The sequence below is a fragment of the Bombina bombina genome, chromosome 6 (genome assembly GCF_027579735.1).
Source record: "Bombina bombina isolate aBomBom1 chromosome 6, aBomBom1.pri, whole genome shotgun sequence".
In the NCBI taxonomy this organism is placed as follows: Eukaryota; Metazoa; Chordata; class Amphibia; order Anura; family Bombinatoridae; genus Bombina; species Bombina bombina.
In genome coordinates this window covers 644102447-644122904 of record NC_069504.1, presented here as the reverse complement: position 1 = coordinate 644122904, position 20458 = coordinate 644102447, and the positions used below count along the sequence as shown (strand labels likewise).

The following is a 20458-nucleotide window of genomic DNA, read 5'->3' as shown; positions in this document are numbered from 1 at the left end:
CAGGATCCCTGGGCGTTGGAAATTATATCCCAGGGATATCTTCTGGACTTCAAAGCTTCCCCCCCAAAAGGGAGATTTCACCTTTCACAATTATCTGCAAACCAGATAAAGAGAGAGGCATTCTTTCACTGTGTACGAGACCTCCTAGTTATGGGAGTGATCCATCCAGTTCCAAAGGAGGAACAGGGACAGGGTTTTTACTCAAATCTGTTTGTGGTTCCCAAAAAAGAGGGAACCTTGAGACCAATTTTGGATCTAAAGATCTTAAACAAATTCCTCAGAGTTCCATCATTCAAGATGGAAACTATTCGTACCATCCTACCTATGATCCAGGAGGGTCAATATATGACTACAGTGGATCTAAAGGATGCTTATCTTCACATTCCGATACACAAAGATCATCATCGGTTTCTCAGGTTTGCCTTTCTAGACAGGCATTACCAGTTTGTAGCTCTTCCCTTTGGATTAGCTACAGCTCCAAGAATCTTTACAAAGGTTCTAGGGTCGCTTCTGGCGGTCCTACGGCCGCGGGGCATAGCAGTGGCCCCTTATTTAGACGACATCCTGATACAGGCGTCAAACTTCCAAATTGCCAAGTCTCATACGGACGTAGTACTGGCATTTCTGAGGTCGCATGGGTGGAAAGTGAATGAGGAAAATAGTTCTCTATTCCCACTCACAAGAGTTTCCTTCCTAGGGACTCTGATAGACTCTGTAGAAATGAAAATTTACCTGACGGAGTCCAGGTTATCAAAGCTTCTAAATTCCTGCCGTTTTCTTCATTCCATTCCGCGCCCTTCGGTGGCTCAGTGTATGGAAGTAATCGGCTTAATGTTAGCGGCAATGGATATAGTGCTGTTTGCACGCTTACATCTCAGACCGCTGCAACTATGCATGCTCAGTCAGTGGAACGGGGATTACACAGATTTGTCCCCTCTACTAAATCTGGATCAAGAGACCAGGGATTCTCTTCTCTGGTGGCTATCTTGGGTCCATCTGTCCAAAGGTATGACCTTTCGCAGGCCAGATTGGACAATTGTAACAACAGATGCCAGCCTTCTAGGTTGGGGTGCAGTCTGGAACTCCCTGAAGGCTCAGGGATCATGAACTCAGGAGGAGACACTCCTTCCAATAAATATTCTAGAACTGAGAGCGATATTCAATGCTCTTCAGGCTTGGCCTCAGCTAGCGACAATGAGGTTTATCAGATTTCAGTCGGACAACATCACGACTGTGGCTTACATCAACCATCAAGGGGGAACAAGGAGTTCCCTAGCGATGTTAGAAGTCTCAAAGATAATTCGCTGGGCGGAGATTCACTCTTGCCACCTATCAGCTTCCATATCCCAGATGTAGAGAACTGGGAGGCGGATTTTCTAAGTCGGCAGACTTGTCATCCGGGGGAGTGGGAACTCCATCCGGAGGTGTTTGCTCAATTGATTCATCGTTGGGGCAAACCAGAACTGGATCTCATGGCGTCTCGCTAGAACACCAAGCTTCCTTGTTACGGATCCAGGTCCAGGGACCCCAAGGCGACGCTGATAGATGCTCTAGCAGCGCCCTGGTCTTTCAACCTGGCTTATGTGTTTCCACCGTTTCCTCTGCTCCCTCGACTGATTGCCAAGATCAAGCCACGCAGGACCTGGTATGCAGATCTAGTGAACATGTCATCCTTTCCACCATGGACTCTGCCTCTGAGACAGGACCTTCTATTTCAGGGTCCTTTCCACCATCCAAATCTAATTTCTCCGAGACTGACTGCATGGAGATTGAACGCTTGATTTTATCAAAGCGTGGCTTCTCCTAGTCAGTCATTGATACCTTAATACAGGCACGAAAGCCTGTCACCAGGAAAATGTATCATAAGATATGGCTTTAATATTTTTATTGGTGTGAATCCAAGGGTTACTCATGGAGTAAGGTCAGGATTCCCAGGATATTATCCTTTCTCCAAGAAGGTTTGGAAAAAGAATTGTCAGCTAGTTCCTTAAAGGGACAGATTTCTGCTCTGTCTATTCTTTTGCACAAGCGTCTGGCAGATGTTCCAGACGTTCAGGCATTTTGTCAGGCTTTAGTTAGAATCAAGCCTGTGTTTAAACCTGTTGCTCCACCATGGGGCTTAAATTTGGTTCTTAAGGTTCTTCAAGGAGTTCCGTTTTAACCTCTTCATTCCATAGATATCAAACTTTTATCTTGGAAAGTTCTTTTTTTGGTAGCTATTTCCTCGGCTCGTAGAATCTCCGAGTTATCTGCCTTACAATGTGATTCTCCTTATCTGATTTTCCATACGGATAAGGTAGTCTTATGTACCAAACCTGGGTTTTTACCGAAGGTGGTATCTAACAAGAATATCAATCAAGAGATTGTTGTTCCGTCCTTGTGTCCTAATCCTTCTTCAAAGAAGGAACGTCTATTACACAATCTGAACGTGGTTCGTGCTTTAAAGTTTTACTTACAAGCTACTAAAGATTTCCGTCAAACATCTGCTTTGTTTGTTGTCTACTCTGGACAGAGGAGAGGTCAAAAGGCTTCGGCAACCTCTCTTTCTTTTTGGCTAAGAAGCATAATCCACTGGACAGCAGCCTCCTGAAAGGATTACAGCTCATTCTACTAAAGCTGTGGCTTCCACTTGGGCCTTTAAAAATGAGGCTTCTGTTGAACAGATTTGCAAGGTGGCGACCTGGTCTTCGCTTCATACCTTTTCAAAATTCTACAAATTTGATACTTTTGCTTCTTCGGAGGCTATTTTTGGGAGAAAGGTTTTACAGGCAATGGTACCTTCCGTTTAAGTACCTGCCTTGTCCCTCCCTTCATCTGTGTACTTTAGCTTTGGTATTAGTATCCCACAAGTAATGGATGATCCGTGGACTGGATACACCTTACAAGAGAAAACACAATTTATGCTTACCTGATAAATGTATTTCTCTTGTGGTGTATCCAGTCCACGGCCCGTCCTGTCATTTTAAGGCAGGTAATTTTTAAATTTAAACTACAGTCACCACTGCACCATATGGTTTCTCCTTTCTCGGCTTGTTTTCGGTCGAATGACTGGATATGGCAGTTAGGGGTGGAGCTATATAACAGCTCTGCTGTGGGTGTCCTCTTGCAACTTCCTGTTGGGAATGAGAATATCCCACAATTAATGGATGATCTGTGGACTGGATACACCACAAGAGAAATACATTTATCAGGTAAGCATAAATTGTGTTTTTGTTCTCTCATTATTGATTAAGTAATCTTTATCAACAGGTATTAGTTTCTTATTCGAGACATATTTTTGAGCATTAAGGGATGTTATTTCTCCTCCATAGTATGCAAAAGTATGTGCAAATTAAGCACATATCATATGTTCTGTATTTCATACTAACGTCGTTTTAGACATTAACTTAGTTTCCAGAGTTTTATAATCTTCCCCATTTAACCTATGCCTACCCTTGACATTCAGTTACTGTCAACTAAAGTTTTTTTTCTTTTAGCCATTTCTTTGGCTAGAAGAGAATTTGAGCTATCTGTGCTTTCTTGTGATCCCTCTTATCTAGTTTTCCATCAAGATAAGGCAGTCTTAAGAACTTAATTTGAGTGTTTGTATTTTACCAAAAGTAGTCTCTTCAGACAATTTTAGTAGGGACATTGTAGTTCCTTCTCTTTGCCCCAATCCTCAAAATTCAAAGGTAAGACTCTTACATAATTTGCATTCAGTCTACTAGTCTATTCATGTCTCAGGTCCACAGAAAGGTCAAAAGGCTTCTGCAGTTACTTTAGCTTTGTGGTTAAAAGTTTTGATCTTTTAAGGCTTACATAGTGGCAGGAAAGTCTCCAAAGCATATTACTGCTCACGTATTCATTTTTAAAATCTCTTCTTTCTGGGTTTTAAAAGTTAGGCTTTTGTAGAACAAATTTGCAAGGCGTACACATGGTCCACTCTACTTACTTTTATTAAATTCTACCACTTTGATGGGTTTGTTTCTTCTGGAGCTGCTTTTGGTAGGAAAGTCCTTTAGGCAGCAGTTTTTGGAAATTTGGTGCCTGCCTTCTTTATTGGAAACCTTTTTTTATTCACCCTTGTTAGTTGTGGACTCCCCTACTTGGGTATTAGTTTCCCAGGTGTAATGGTCTTGTAGACTCTCGCCACCTTACGAAACAAAACAACATTTATGCTTACCTGATAAATTATTTCTTTCGAGGCGGTGAGAGTCCATGAGGCTTGCCCAATTTTAATTATAATTTTTATGGTGGCAGTTCTATATTTGCACCTTTTCTGTCCTTTCCTACCTTTCTCCTTTTTGGCTATATGTTAGACTGACTTACCAGTGAGGTGGGAAGGATGGAATACTCTTGGAGTTTTGTGAAATCTTTCCCCCCTCCTAGTGGCGAGGAGATAAATTCCAGGCGTAATGGACTTGTGTGCTCTCACCACCTCGAACGAAATGTAATTTATCAGTTAAGCATACTTTTTTCTTTCTAATATTTCATTGTTTCCAGGTCCTAATCTGTTTGTCATGTTTTATTACTTTGTACAGCTGAAAAGATACTATGAACCAGAGCCTGACCTGTTGCCACCGTTGAAACTAGAGGGATGCATCACAGCTCATGGAGAGCAGATCTTTCTCCAAGAACCTCTGGTAAAATCACACAATATAAAATACTTACCTGTTTTACATACTTTTAATATCCATTTACTGTGTTTTTTATTTAAATAATAGGATCAAAAGTATAGCTGTTTAAACTTATGGTCCATAGAAAATTCCAAAATTCACAAGTAATTGCACAAAAGGGTAATTTAAAAGTCAAATGTTCCTTCCAAAATTTTAAACATAAGTTTTACGAAGACCTCCATTTCTTCATTGTAGAGCTCCAGAAGGCTCAAATTCAGCTCAGCTTTCAGAAATCCCCTAGCCCTCATCGGGTTTCAGTCCTTTTAATAGAAATTTTACACTGCAATTGGAAGGCATTCTGAATAGATTTTTTGATTTGTCAGAGGGAACATTCATCGAGTAATTTTTAGAAGCCATTGCGATAACTATACCAATCTCTGGAAAAGACAAAATGATATGTGAAAACTATAGATGGATATCACTAATAGGTAAAAATAACAACAACATAGTCCCAATTTATACTTTCACTGGTACATTACAATTAGGGCAGGTTTACTTTACATATACATGTGTTCAATAAAAATAGATAATATATTCAAAGAGGGTGATTCTCACTGTTCACTCAGTCTTAAGATACTGAGATGTTTGATAGGGTGCAGTGGGAGATCGTGGCTGAAATTCTTTGGGACTTTGGATTTCCAGATTTCATTAGTAAGACCTCCTAAGCCTTTTATTTCCATCTAGGGTTATATGAGTATGATTCATCTACTTTTCCTTTTATATTAGTAATGGCACTCGCCAGGTGCCTGCAACATGATTTCTTTATAAATATATTCAAGGCCCGTATACAGAAATGACAGAACAATTTTTCACTGTAAGAGCAATTACATTGTTGAACTCATTGCCCAAGAAGGTAGTAAATGTCAATACCTTACATACATTTAAAAATGGTTTAGATACATTTCTGGCTAGAAACATAATTCATGATATGAATATGACTGCTGGTGTTAAATGTATCACCTTTTTAATGGGATTAGTTTAAGATCAACTGGAGCTTTTATTGTAGATAAATTACGATTGGTATAGGTCGATGGACTACAGTTTTTTTCCAACCTCATCTACTATGTTACATCTAATATTTGTAATAGAGCCATTGGCAGAAGGTGTACACCTGGTAAACTCTCCCATTATAAAATAAATGTTTCCAAAAGTGAACGCTATTTCTATTCTATTTGATAAAATTTATTTTCTCTTGTAAGGTGTATCCAGTCCACGGATTCATCCATTACTTGTGGGATATTCTCCTTCCCAACAGGAAGCTGCAAGAGGATCACCCACAGCAGAGCTGTCTATATAGCTCCTCCCCTAACTGCCACCTCCCAGTCATTCTCTTGCAGCTCTTCAAATGGTACTGGAGATGTGGTGCATTAATGTAGTTTATCTTCAATCAAAAGTTTATTATTTTCAAATGGTACCAGAGTTGTACTATTTTAGCCTCAGGCAGAAAGTTGAAGAAGAGTCTGCCTGTGGTTTTTGATGATCTTAGCAGCTTGTAACTAAGATCCACTGCTGTTCTCACACATAACTGAAGAGATGGGTAACTTCAGCTGGGGGAATAGCGTGTAGGGTCTCCTGCTCTGAGGTATGTGCAGTTTTAAATTTTTCTAGAGAGATGATAAGCTAGAAAATGCTGACAATACCGGATTTATTTAAGGTAAGCCTGATTACAGTGATTTAATAACGAACGGTATCATGCTTGCTGTAAAGGGTAATATTTCTCTTGTAAGGTGTATCCAGTCCACGTATCTTCCATTACTTGTGGGATATTCTCCTTCCCAACAGGAAGTTGCAAGAGGATCACCCACAGCAGAGCTGCTATATAGCTCCTCCCCTAACTGCCATATCCAGTCATTCTCTTGCAACTCTCAACAAGCATGGAGGTAGTAAGAGGAAAGTGGTGTAACGTAGTTTGTTTTTTACTTCAATCAAAAGTTTGTTATTTTAAATGGTACCGGAGTTGTACTATTTTGTCCCAGGCAGAAAATAGAAGAAGAATCTGCCTGTGATTTCTATGATCTTAGCAGGTTGTAACTAAGATCCATTGCTGTTCTCACACATGACTGAAGAGAGAGGTAACTTCAGCGGGGGAATGGCGTGCAGGTTATCCTGCTATGAGGTATGTGCAGTTAATTTTTTTTCTAGAAGATGTGTATGCTAGAAAATGCTGCTGATACCAGATTTATGTAAGGTAAGCCTGAATACAGTTATTTAATAGCGACTGGTATCATGCTTACTTTCTGAGGTAATACTCTTATAGATTTGCAATATAAAACGTTTGCTGGCATGTTTAAACGTTTTTATATATACTTTGGTGATAAAACTTTATTGGGGCCTAGTTTTTTTCCACATGGCTGGCTTAAATTTGCCTAGAAACAGTTTCCTGAGGCTTTCCACTGTGTTACTATGAGTGGTAGGGGCCTAATTTAGCGCTTTTTTTGCGCAGTAACTTTTACAGACTGAGACATCCAGCTTCCTCCAGGAGTACCCTAAATGCTATAGGACCTCTCTCAAGGGCTCTTAGGCTTTCCAAAATCGTTTGTTGGGGAAGGTAGGCCCACAGCAAGGCTGTGGCAGTTTGGTGTGCTGTTAAAAAAACGTCTATATCGTTTTTTTGATTTGTTTTTTTAACTAAGGGGTTAATCATCCATTTGCAAGTGGGTGCACTGCTCTTTTAGCTTATTATACACACTGTAAAAATTTCGTTTGATTTACTGCTTTTTTTCACTGTTTTTCAAATTTTGACAAATTGTTTCTCTTAAAGGCACAGTGCCGTTTTTATTTTTTGCTTGTTAACTTGATTTTAAGTGTTTTCCAAGCTTGCTGGTCTCATTACTATTCTGTTTAAACATGTCTGACATAGAGGAAACTCCTTGTTCATTATGTTTAGAAGCCATGGTGGAACCCCCTCTTAGAATGTGTACCAAATGTACTGATTTCACTTTAAGCAATAAAGATCATATTCTGTCTTTAAAAAATTTATCACCAGAGGAATCTGACGAGGGGGAAGTTATGCCGACTAACTCGACCCACGTGTCAGACCCTTTGACTCCCACTCAAGGGACTCACGCTCTAATGGCGCCAAGTACATCTAGTGCGCCCATAGCGTTTACTTTACAAGACATGGCGGCGGTCATGGATAATACACTGTCAGCGGTATTATCCAGACTACCTGGGTTTAGAAGAAAGCGAGATAGCTCTGGAGTTAGAAGAAATACAGAGCATACTGACGCTTTAAGAGCTATGTCTGATACTCCCTCACAATATACAGAAGCTGAGGAAGGAGAGCTTCTTTCTGTGGGTGATGTTTCTGACTCTGAAAAAGATTCAACCTGATTCTGATATGTCTACATTTAAATTTAAGCTTGAACACCTCCGTGTGCTGCACAGGGAGGTTTTAGCTGCTCTGAATGACTGTGATACAATTGCAGTGCCAGAAAAATTGTGTAGATTGGACAAATACTATGCAGTGCCGGTGTGCACTGATGTCTTTCCAATACCTAAAAGGTTTACAGAAATTATTACTAAGGAATGGGATAGACCAGGTGCGCTGTTCTCTCCCCCTCCTATTTTTAAGAAAATGTTTCCAATAGATGCCACCACACGGGACTTATGGCAGACAGTCCCTAAGGTAGAGGGAGCAGTTTCTACACTAGCTAAGCGTACTACTATCCCTGTCGAGGACAGTTGTGCTTTCTCAGATCCAATGGATAAAAAGTTAGAGGGTTACCTTAAGAAAATGTTTATTCAACAAGGTTTTATTCTACAGCCTCAGTCACTGCTGCTGCAGCCTTCTGGTTTGAGTCTCTGGAAGAGGCTTTACATGTAGAGACCCCATTGGATGATATACTTGACAAGCTTAGAGTACTTAAGCTAGCCAATTCTTTTGTTTCTGATGCCATTGTTCATTTGACTAAACTAACAGCTAAGAATTCTGGTTTTGCTATCCAGGCGCGCAGAGCGCTATGGCTTAAATCATGGTCAGCTGACGTTACTTCAAAGTCTAAGCTGCTGAACATTCCCTTCAAGGGGCAGACCCTATTCGGGCCTGGTTTGAAGGAGATTATTGCTGATATCACTGGAGGAAAAGGTCATGCCCTTCCTCAGGATAGGTCCAAATCAAGGGCCAAACAGTCTAATTTTCATGCCTTTCGAAACTTCAAGGCAAGTGCGGCATCAACTTCCTCTAATGCAAAACAAGAGGGAACTTTTGCTCAGTCCAAGTCGGTCTGGAGACCTAACCAGGCCTGGAACAAAGGTAAGCAGGCCAAAAAGCCTGCTGCTACCTCTAAGACAGCATGAAGGAACGGCCCCCTATCCGGTAACGGATCTAGTAGGGGGCAGACTTTCGCTCTTCGCCCAGGCGTGGGCAAGAGATGTCCAGGATCCCTGGGCGTTGGAAATTATATCCCAGGGATATCTTCTGGACTTCAAGGCTTCCCCCCCAAAAGGGAGATTTCACCTTTCACAATTATCTGCAAACCAGATAAAGAGAGAGGCATTCTTACACTGTGTACAAGACCTCCTAGTTATGGGAGTGATCCATCCAGTTCCAAAGGAGGAACAGGGACAGGGATTTTACTCAAACCTGTTTGTGGTTCCCAAAAAAGAGGGAACCTTCAGACCAATTTTGGATCTAAAGATCTTAAGCAAATTCCTCAGAGTTCCATCATTCAAGATGGAGACTATTCGTACCATCGTACCTATGATCCAGGAGGGTCAATACATGACTACAGTGGATTTAAAGGATGCTTATCTTCACATTCCGATACACAAAGATCAGGTTTGCCTTCCTAGACCGGCATTACCAGTTTGTAGCTCTTCCCTTTGGGTTAGCTACAGCCCCAAGAATTTTTACGAAGGTTCTGGGGTCGGTTCTGGCGGTCCTAAGGCTGCGGGGCATAGCAGTGGTCCCTTATTTAGACGACATCCTGATTCAGGCGTCAAACTTCCAAATTGCCAAGTCTCATACGGACATAGTGTTGGCATTTCTGAGGTCGCATGGGTGGAAGGTGAACGAGGAAAAGAGTTCTCTATCCCCCCTCAGAAGAGTTTCCTTCCTAGGGACTCTGATAGATCTGTAGAAATGAAAATTTACCTGACGAAGTCCAGGTTATCAAAACTTCTAAATTCCTGCCGTGTTCTTTATTCCATTCCTCGCCCTTCGGTGGCTCAGTGCATGGAAGTAATCGGCTTAATGGTAGCGGCAATGGACATAGTGCCGTTTGCACGCCTACATCTCAGACCGCTGCAACTCTGCATGCTCAGTCAGTGGAATGGGGATTACACAGATTTGTCCCCTCTACTAAATCTGGATCAAGAGACCAGGGATTCTCTTCTCTGGTGGCTATCTCGGGTCCATCTGTCCAAAGGTATGACCTTTCGCAGGCCAGATTGGACAATTGTAACGACAGATGCCAGCCTTCTAGGTTGGGGTGCAGTCTGGAACTCCCTGAAGGCTCAGGGATCGTGGACTCAGGAGGAGTCACTCCTTCCAATAAACATTCTGGAACTAAGAGCGATATTCAATGCTCTTCAGGCTTGGCCTCAGCTAGCGACAATGAGGTTCATCAGATTTCAGTCGGACAACATCACAACTGTGGCTTACATCAACCATCAAGGGGGAACAAGGAGTTCCCTAGCGATGTTAGAAGTCTCAAAGATAATTCGCTGGGTGGAGATTCACTCTTGCCACCTATCAGCTATCCATATCCCAGGTGTAGAGAACTGGGAGGCGGATTTTCTCAGTCGACAGACTTTTCATCCGGGGGAGTGGGAACTCCATCCGGAGGTGTTTGCACAATTGGTTCATCGTTGGGGCAAACCAGAACTGGATCTCATGGCGTCTCGCCAGAATGCCAAGCTTCCTTGTTACGGATCCAGGTCCAGGGACCCCAAGGCAACGCTGATAGATGCTCTAGCAGCGCCTTGGTCCTTCAACCTGGCTTATGTGTTTCCACCGTTTCCTCTGCTCCCTCGTCTGATTGCCAAAATCAAGCAGGAGAGAGCATCGGTGATCTTGATAGCGCCTGCATGGCCACGCAGGACTTGGTATGCAGATCTGGTGGACATGTCATCCTTTCCACCATGGACTCTGCCGCTGAGACTGGACCTTCTACTTCAAGGTCCTTTCAACCATCCAAATCTAATTTCTCTGAGGCTGACTGCCTGGAGATTGAACGCTTGATTTTATCAAAACGTGGTTTCTCCGTGTCAGTCATTGATACCTTAATTCAGGCACGAAAGCCTGTCACCAGGAAAATCTATCATAAGATATGGCGTAAATATCTTTATTGGTGTGAATCCAAGGGCTACTCATGGAGTAAGGTCAGGATTTCCAGGATATTATCTTTTCTCCAAGAAGGATTGAAGAAAGGATTGTCAGCTAGTTCCTTAAAGGGACAGATTTCTGCACTATCTATTCTTTTGCATAAGCGTCTGGCGGATGCCCCAGACGTTTAGGCATTTTGTCAGGCTTTAGTTAGAATCAAGCCTGTGTTTAATCCTGTTGCTCCACCTTGGAGCTTAAATTTGGTTCTTAAAGTTCTTCAGGGGGTTCCATTTGAACCTCTTCATTCCATAGATATCAAACTTTTATCTTGGAAAGTTCTTTTTTTGGTAGCTATTTCCTCGGCTCGTAGAGTTTCCGAGTTATCTGCCTTACAATGTGATTCTCCTTATCTGATCTTCCATGCAGATAAGGTAGTTCTGCGTACCAAACCTAGGTTTTTACCTAAGGTGGTATCTAACTAGAATATCAATCAAGAGATTGTTGTTCCGTCTTTGTGTCCTAATCCTTCTTCAAAGAAGGAACGTCTATTACACAATCTGGACGTGGTTCGTGCTTTAAAGTTTTACTTACAAGCTACTAAAGATTTTCGTCAAACATCTGCTTTGTTTGTTGTCTATTCTGGACAGAGGAGAGGTCAAAAGGCTTCGGCAACCTCTCTTTCTTTTTGGCTAAGAAGCATAATCCGCTTAGCCTATGAGACTGCTGGCCAGCAGCCTCCAGAAAGGATTACAGCTCATTCTACTAGAGCTGTGGCTTCCACATGGGCCTTTAAAAATGAGGCTTCTGTTGAACAGATTTGCAAGGCGGCGACTTGGTCTTCACTTCATACTTTTTCAAAATTCTACAAATTTGATATTTTTGCTTCTTCGAAGGCTATTTTTGGGAGAGAGGTTTTACAGGCAGTGGTACCTTCCGTTTAAGTACCTGCCTTGTCCCTCCCTTCATCCGTGTACTTTAGCTTTGGTATTGGTATCCCACAAGTAATGGATGATCCTTGGACTGGATACACTTTACAAGAGAAAACATAATTTATGCTTACCTGATAAATTTATTTCTCTTGTGGTGTATCCAGTCTACGGCCTGCCCTGTCATTTTAAGGCAGGTATTTTTTAATTTTAAACTACAGTCACCACTGCACCCTATGGTTTCTCCTTTCTCTGCTTGTTTTCGGTCGAATGACTGGATATGGCAGTTAGGGGAGGAGCTATATAGCAGCTCTGCTGTGGGTGATCCTCTTGCAACTTCCTGTTGGGAAGGAGAATATCCCACAAGTAATGGATGATCCATGGACTGGATACACCACAAGAGAATTAAATTTATCAGGTAAGCATAAATTATGTTTTTGCAGCAGAGCAAGTTTGTTCTGCTCCTTCCTGAGGTTTAGCCGTAGCCCATGTCAGTCTCTTCAGTAGAGCAGTGGTGGCTTTTAAGCAATTGGGAACTTGTGGGGTATAATCCTCACTGCACCTCCTAAATAGTTGTTGCTGCCCTAACTTGAAAGCCTGAGTAAGGTTACTCACTTTCTTTTTTTCCCACAGGTCCATGTGACGGAGAATGCCTCTCAAACCTAGTAAGCTGCCCTGCTGCCAGGCAGATTACATTGAGGTAAGTGCTAAATTTATTTTTCTAAGCAGGTAAAAGAAAAATATTGGCACTTTAACAGTTAGCTCTGTATGGGACACCAGATGCATTAATCCTATTATGGGTTAATAGGATAATGTGAGGCACTGGGGACGAGAGGAGGCTCAGGGGACATAGGGTCAGTTTGTTTTTATTCCGGATTATTCCGGTCAGGGTGGTAGTGTTTTTTACTTGCTCTCGGCAGCTTTACCTTCAGGGTGAAGATAAATGCCAGCCGGGAGGTTCAGCTTCATACGCCCACGATGGGGGATTCTGTTCTGAAGCGGCAAAGAGTTTTTGAGCACTTTTTTCCTTCTCACTTCCTGAGTGGTACTTCATTGCGGCTCTGCGTTTCAGTGATAGCGGTCTCCGAATGCCGGTGGGAGCAGCTCTGGATTGAGTCCGGGTTTTCTCAATCTATTGACTCCGGCAACCAGCAGAACAAGTAGGCACTTCAGCAGAGCTAGCTGAGGTGTGGAGGCAGTCTGGGGTGCTCTAAAACCGCTGTTTCTTTCATGTAATTGGCAAGAGTCCATGAGCTAGTGACGTATGGGATATACAATCCTACCAGGAAGGGCAAAGTTTCCCAAACCTCAAAATGCCTATAAATACACCCCTCACCACACCCACAATTCAGTTTTACAATCTTTGCCTCCTATGGATGTGGTGAAGTAAGTTTGTGATAAGATTTCTACGTTGACATGCGCTTCTCAGCATTTTGAAGCCCGATTCCTCTCAGAGTACAGCGATTGTCAGAGGGACGTGGAGAGTATCACCTATTGAATGCAATGATTTTCCTAACGGGGGTCTTTTTCATAAGTTCTCTGTTATCGGTCGTAGAGATTCATATCCTACCTCCCTTTTCAGATCGACAATATACTCTCATATACCATTACCTCTACTGATAACTGTTGGCTATCTGCTATATGTGGATGGGTGTCTTTGGGTAAGTATGTTTTTAGTACTTAAGACACCTCAGCTATGGTTTGGCACTTTATGCATTTATATAAAGTTCTAAATATATGTATTGTACTTATATTTGCCATGAGTCAGGTTCATGTATTTCCTTTTGCAGATTGTCAGTTTCATATTTGGGGAGAGTTAATATTAAGAAATATTTTTATTACCTGGGGTTTAGTCTTTTTTTCAATTGACCACTTTGTTTCAAATTGCGGGCTGACTTAGGCTCGCGTGTGCTCCAAATGCTACACTTTATTGCGTGATTCTTGGCGCAAGAATTTTTTGGCGCGAAAGGCATGTCCGTTGACGCAAGTTCGTAATTTCCAGCGTCGTAATTGACGCAGAGGTTTCACACAGGGTTGCGTCGTTAGTGACGCGAGTGTTTCATTTCTGGACATGGCTGGTGGCAAAAAAAATTTCAGTTACGTTGTGCGTCATACTTGGCGCCAAATTTTTTTTCATTATTTATTTGCCCCATTGCTGTTTGCCTCTTGCATTTTTTTATGTCAGAAGGCTATGCTATTTGCATTTTTTCCCATTCCTGAAACTGTCATATAAGGAAATTGATAATTTTGCCTTATATGTTGTTTTTTCTTTTACATTCTGAAAGATGTCTCAATCTGATCCTGCCTCAGAAGTATCTGTTAGAACTTTGCTGCCTGACATTGGTTCTACCAAAGCTAAGTGCATTTGTTGTAAAATTGTGGAGATTATATCTCCTAATGTCATTTGTATTAGTTGCCATGATAAACTTTTACATGCAGATAGTGTGTCCATCAGTAATAGTACATTGCCGGTTGCAGTTCCTTCAACTTCTAATGTAATGTTATACCTATGAATTTTAAAGAATTTGTTACTGATTCTATTCAGATGGCTTTGTCTGCATTTCTGCCTTCTAATAAGTGTAAGAGGTCTTTTAAAACTTGTCATAAAGTTAATGAAATTTCAAATGACCGACAACATAATGAATTATCCACCTCTGATGAGGATCTATCTGATTCAGAAGATCCTTCCTCAGATATTGACACTGACAAATCTACTTATTTATTTAAAATGGAATATATGCGTTCTTTGTTAAAAGAAGTGTTAATTACTTTGGATATTGAGGAAGGTAGTCCTCTTGATATTAAAACCAGTAAACGTTTACATTCTGTTTTTAAACCTCTTGTGGTTACTCCAGAGGTTTTTCCTATTCCTGATGCTATTTCTGATATGATTTCTAAGGAATGGAATAAGCAGGGTACTCCTTTTAATCCTTCTGCCAGGTTTAAAAAATTGTATCCTTTACCAGCAATTTCAACAGAGTTTTGGGAAAAGATCCCCAAAGTTGATGGGGCTATTTCTACTCTTGCTAAATGAACCACTATTCCTATGGAAAACAGTACTTCCTTTAAAGATCCTTTAGATAGGAAGCTTGAATCTTATCTAAGAAAAGCCTATTTATATTCAGGTCATCTTCTTAGGCCTGCAATTTCTTTGGCTGATGTTGCAGCTGCTTCAACTTTTTGGTTGGAGAATTTAGCGCAACAAGAATTGGATTCTGACTTATATAGCATTGTTCGTTTACTACAACATGCTAATCATTTTATTTGTGATGCAATTTTTGATATTTTCAAAATTGATGTTAGATCCATGTCTTTAGCTATTTTAGGTAGAAGAGCTATGTGGCTTAAATCTTGGAATGCTGATATGACATCTAAGTCTGGATTACTATCTCTTTCTTTCCAAGGTAATAATTTATTTGGTTCTCAGTTGGATTCTATTATTTCAACTGTTACTGGGGGGAAGGGAGTTTTTTTGCCTCAGGATAAAAACCTTAGGGTAAATCTAAGGCTTCTAATCATTTTCGTTCTTTTCATCAAAATAAGGAACAAAAACCTAATTCTTCCCCCCAAGGAAACTGTTTCCAATTGGAAGCCTTCCTCAAATTGGAATAAATCCAAGCATTTTAAGAAACCAAAGTCAGCCCCTAAGTCCGCATGAAGGTGCGGCCCTTATTCCAGCTCAGCTGTTAGGGGGCAGATTAAGGTTTTTCAAGGATGTTTGGGCAAATTCTGTCCAAAATCAATGGATTCAGAGCATTGTCTCTCAGAGTTACTGAATAGGATTCAGAGTAAGACCTCCTGTGAGAAGATATTTTCTCTCACGCATCCCAGTAAATCCAGTAAAAGCTCAGGCTTTCCTGAAGTGTGTTTCAGACCTGGAGGTTTCAGGGGTAATCATGCCGGTTCCTTTTCAGGAACAAGGTCTGGGGTTTTATTCAAATCTATTCATTGTCCCAAAGAAAGAAAATTCATTCAGACCACTTCTGGATCTGAAAATTTTGAATCGTTATGTAAGAGTACCAACTTTCAAGATGGTGACTATAAGGACTATTCTTCCATTTGTTCAGCAAGGACATTATATGTCTACAATAGACTTGCAGGATGCTTACCTTCATATTCCGATTCATCCAGAACATTATCAGTTCCTGAGATTCTCTTTTCTAGACAAGCATTACCAATTTGTTGCTCTTCCGTTTGGCCTAGCAACAGCTCCAAGAATCTTTTTAAAGGTTCTGGGTGCCCTACTCTCTGTATTCAGAGAGCAGGGTATTGCAGTGTTTCCTTATTTGGACGATATCTTGGTAGTAGCTCAGTCTTTACGTTCTGCAGAATCTCACACAAATCAACTAGTGTTGTTTCTTCGAAAACATGGTTGGAGGATCAATTTACCAAAAAGTTTCTTGATTCCTCAGACAAGGGTCACCTTTTTAGGTTTTTAGATAGATTCAGTGTCCATGACTCTGTCTCTAACAGACAAAAGACGTTTGAAATTGGTTGCAGCAATTGGTTGTGCATGGAAGTTTTAGGCCTCATGACTGCAGCATCGGACACGATTCCTTTTGCTCGTTTTCACAGGAGACCTCTCCAGCTTTGTATGTATGCTGAATCAAAGGTGCCGGGATTATACAAATATATCACAATTAATATCCTTAAATCCCAATGTTCGACACTCTCTGTCGTGGTGGTTAAATCACCAGCGTTTAGTTCAAGGGGCCTCTTTTGTTCGGCCAACCTGGACTGTGATCACAACAGATGCAAGTCTTTCAGGTTGGGGAGCTGTCTGGGGATCTCTGACAGCACAAGGGGTTTGGAAATCTCAAGAGGCGAGATTACCAATCAATATTTTAGAACTCCGTGCAATTCTCAGAGCTCTTCAGTTTTGGCCTCTGTTGAAAAGAGAACCGTTCATTGGTTTTCAGACAGACAATATTACAACGGTGGCATATGTCAATCATCAGGGTGGGACTCAGTCCCCAAGCTATGAAAGAAGTATCTCGGATACTTATTTGGGCGGAATCCAGCTCCTGTCTAATTTCTACGGTTCATATCCCAGGTGTAGACAATTGGGAGGCGGATTATTTCAGCCGTCAGACTTTACATCCAGGGGAGTGGTCTCTCCATCCAGATGTGTTTTCTCAGATTGTTCAGATGTGGGGTCTTCCCGAAATAGATCTGATGGCTTCTCATCTAAACAAGAAACTTCCCAGATACCTGTCCAGGTCCAGGGATTCTCAGGCGTAAGCGGTGGATGCGCTGACACTTCCTTGGTGTTATCAACCTGCTTATATCTTCCCGCCTCTAGTTCTTCTTCCAAGAGTGATCTCCAAAATCATCATGAAGCAATCATTTGTGTTGCTGGTGGCTCCAGCATGGCCCCACAGGTTTTGGTATGCAGATCTTGTTCGAATGTCCAGTTGCCAACCTTGGCCACTTCCGTTAAGGCCGGACCTACTGTCTCAAGGTCCGTTTTTCCATCAGGATCTCAAATCATTAAATTTGAAGGTATGGAAATTGAACGCTTAGTGCTAAGTCATAGAGGTTTCTCTGACTCCGTAATTAATACTATGTTACAAGCTCGTAAATCTGTCTCTAAGAAGATTTATTATCAAGTTTTGAAGACTTACATTTCATGGTGTTCTTCTCATAAATTCTCTTGGCATTCTTTTAGAATTTCTAGAATTTTACAGTTTCTCCAGGATGGTTTGGATAGGGGTTTGTCTGCAAGTTTCTTGAAGGGACAAATCTCTGCTCTTTCTGTTTTATTTCACAGAAAGATTGCTAATCTTCCTGATATTCACTGTTTTGTACAGTCTTTAGTTCGTATTAAGCCTGTCATTAATTCAATTTCTCCTCCTTGGAGTCTTAATTTGGTTTTGAGGGTGTTACAGGCTCCTCCATTTGAGCCTATGCACTCTTTGGACATTAAACTGCTTTCTTGGATAGTGTTGTTCCTTTTGGCCATCTCTTCTGCTAGAAGAGTTTCTGAGCTTTCTGCTCTTTCTTGTGAAGGCGGTTTTGCAGACTTCATTTAAGTTCTTACCTAAGGATGTGAATTCTAACAACATTAGTAGAGAAATTGTTGTCCCTTCCTTGTGTCCTAATCCTAAGAATTCTTGGGAAAAATCCTTACATTCTTTGGATGTGATCAGAGTTTTGAAACATTATGTTGAAGCTACTAAAGATTTCAGAAAGACTTCTAGTCTTTTTGTTATATTCTCTGGTTCCAGGAAAGGTCAGAAGGCTTCTGCTATTTCCTTGGCTTCTTGGTTAAAGCTTTTGATTCTTCAAACTTATTTACAGTCGGGTCATACCCCACCTCAGAGAATTACAGCTCATTCTACTAGATCAGTCTCCACTTCGTAGGCTTTTAAGAATGAAGCTTCAGTTGATCAGATTTGCAAAGCGGCAACTTGGTCCTCTTTGCATACATTTACTAAATTCTACCGTTTTGATGTATTTGCTTCTTCAGAAACAGTTTTTGGTAGAAAAGTTCTTCAAGCAGCTGTTTCAGTTTGATTCTTCTGCTAATGTTTTAAGTTTTTCCTTTCTTCATGAGAATAACTTATATTTTGGGTTGTAGATTAATTTTTAAGCATATGGCTGTTGTTTATTGTTATCCCTCCCTCTCTAGTGACTCTTGCGGGAGTTCCACATCTTGGGTATTTGATATCCCATACGTCATTAGCTAATGGACTCTTGCCAATTACATGAAAGAAAACATAATTTATGTAAGAACTTACCTGATAAATTGATTTCTTTCATATTGGCAAGAGTCCATGAGGCCCATCCTTTTTTATGGTGGTTATGATTTTTTTGTATAAAGCACAATTATTTCCAGATTCTTTTGTTGATGCTTTTTACTCCTTTCTTTATCACCCCACTACTTGGCTATTCGTTAAACTGAATTGTGGGTGTGGTGAGGGGTGTATTTATAGGCATTTTGAGGTTTGGGAAACTTTGCCCCTCCTGGTAGAATTGTATATCCCATGCGTCACTAGCTCATGGACTCTCTCCAATACGAAAGAAATGAATTTATCAGGTAAGTTCTTACATAAATTATGTTTTTTGCATTGGGAAATAAAAAGTTATTTTTAAAATTTAAAGGGACAGTAACATTTGTGTGCCATAATTTCAATATTAAATGAAAGTTTTATTTCTTATTTGTTCATTTATTGGGTAAAGATGGACCATGAGGCCCTGCAAATGTTACTTGTTCTTTGTGTTTTGATTCTAATGTGGAATCACCAATCCCTTTTTGTTCCTCATGTATTGAGAGAACATTGCATTACAGGGATAGACTTTTTGATTCCGAGCCTTCATTGTCTAATGCCGGTGCTGTTCAGGGGTCTCCTGATCAAGATATACTGCAGCTTTCTCCTCAAGTGTGCCAAACGTTATCGTCTACACATGCAGTGCTCTGTGCTTCCTCTCACACTCCGGTTGGAGTTACGTTGCAAGACATTGCTACCCACATATCTTCTTGGGTAAGTGATGTGCTGCCTACTTTCTCTCAAGTAATTGGCAAGAGTCCATGACCTAGTGACGTATGGGATATACAATCCTACCAGGAGGGGCAAAGTTTCCCAAACTTAAAAATGCCTATAAATACACCCCTCACCACACCCACAATTCAGTTTTACAAACTTTGCTTCCTATGGAGGTGGTGAAGTAAGTTTGTGCTAAGATTTCTACGTTGACATGGGCTTCTTAGCATTTTTGAAGCCTGATTCCTCTCATAGTACAGTGAATGTCAGAGGGATGTTTAGTGAGTATCACCTATTGAATGCAATGGTTTTCCTCACGGGGATCTATTTCATAGGTTCTCTGTTATCGGTCGTAGAGATTCATCTCCTACCTCCCTTTTCAGATCGACGATATACTCTCATAGTCCTTTATCACTGATAACCGTTTCAGTACTTGTTTGGCTATCTGCTATATGTGGATGGGTGTCTTTTGGTAAGTATGTTTTCATTACTTAAGACACTCTCAGATATGGTTTTGCACTTTATGTATTTATATAAAGTTCTAAATATATGTATTGTACTTATATTTGCCATGATTCAGGGTTTCAGTATATTTCCTTTTGCAGACTGTCAGTTTCATATCTGGGAAATGCTTTTTTATGAAAATGTATTTCTTACCTGGGGTCTAGTCTCTTTTTCAAATTGACTGTCTTTTAAATTCGCGTGCAGAATTAGGCTCGCGAGGGTGCAAAATGCCAACATTTATTGCGTCATTCTTGGCGCAAGATTTTTTTGGCCCAAAGTTACGTTCGTTGATGCAAATTCGTCATTTCCGGCGTCTTAGTTGACGCAGAGTCCTTCACTAGGTTGCGTCATCTATGACGCGAGTTTGTCGTTTCCGGACGTTTTTGGCGCCAAAAAATATTTTTCTGTTTGTTGTGCCTCATACGTGGAGCCAAATATTTTCAATATTTAAGACCCCATTCTTTTTTGCCTCTTGCCTTTTTTTCTATGTCAATGGGCTATGCTGTTTGCATTTTCTTTCATGTAATTAGCAAGAGTCCATGAGCTAGTGACGTATGGGATATACATTCCTACCAGGAGGGGCAAAGTTTCCCAAACCTCAAAATGCCTATAAATACACCC

At 40.9% G+C, this 20458-nt stretch overlaps 1 protein-coding gene across 1 annotated transcript in view; it reads left to right on the top strand.

The window, feature by feature from the left end:
• The window catches only part of FANCI (FA complementation group I), a 763169-nt gene that overhangs the window by 201180 nt on the left and 541531 nt on the right, over window positions 1-20458 (top strand). Inside the window, exons 20-21 of the mRNA XM_053719357.1 lie at window positions 4521-4622; window positions 4741-4759. Of these exons, the coding sequence (XP_053575332.1) occupies window positions 4521-4622; window positions 4741-4759 (121 nt within the window). The remainder of the gene's footprint in view (window positions 1-4520; window positions 4623-4740; window positions 4760-20458) is intronic.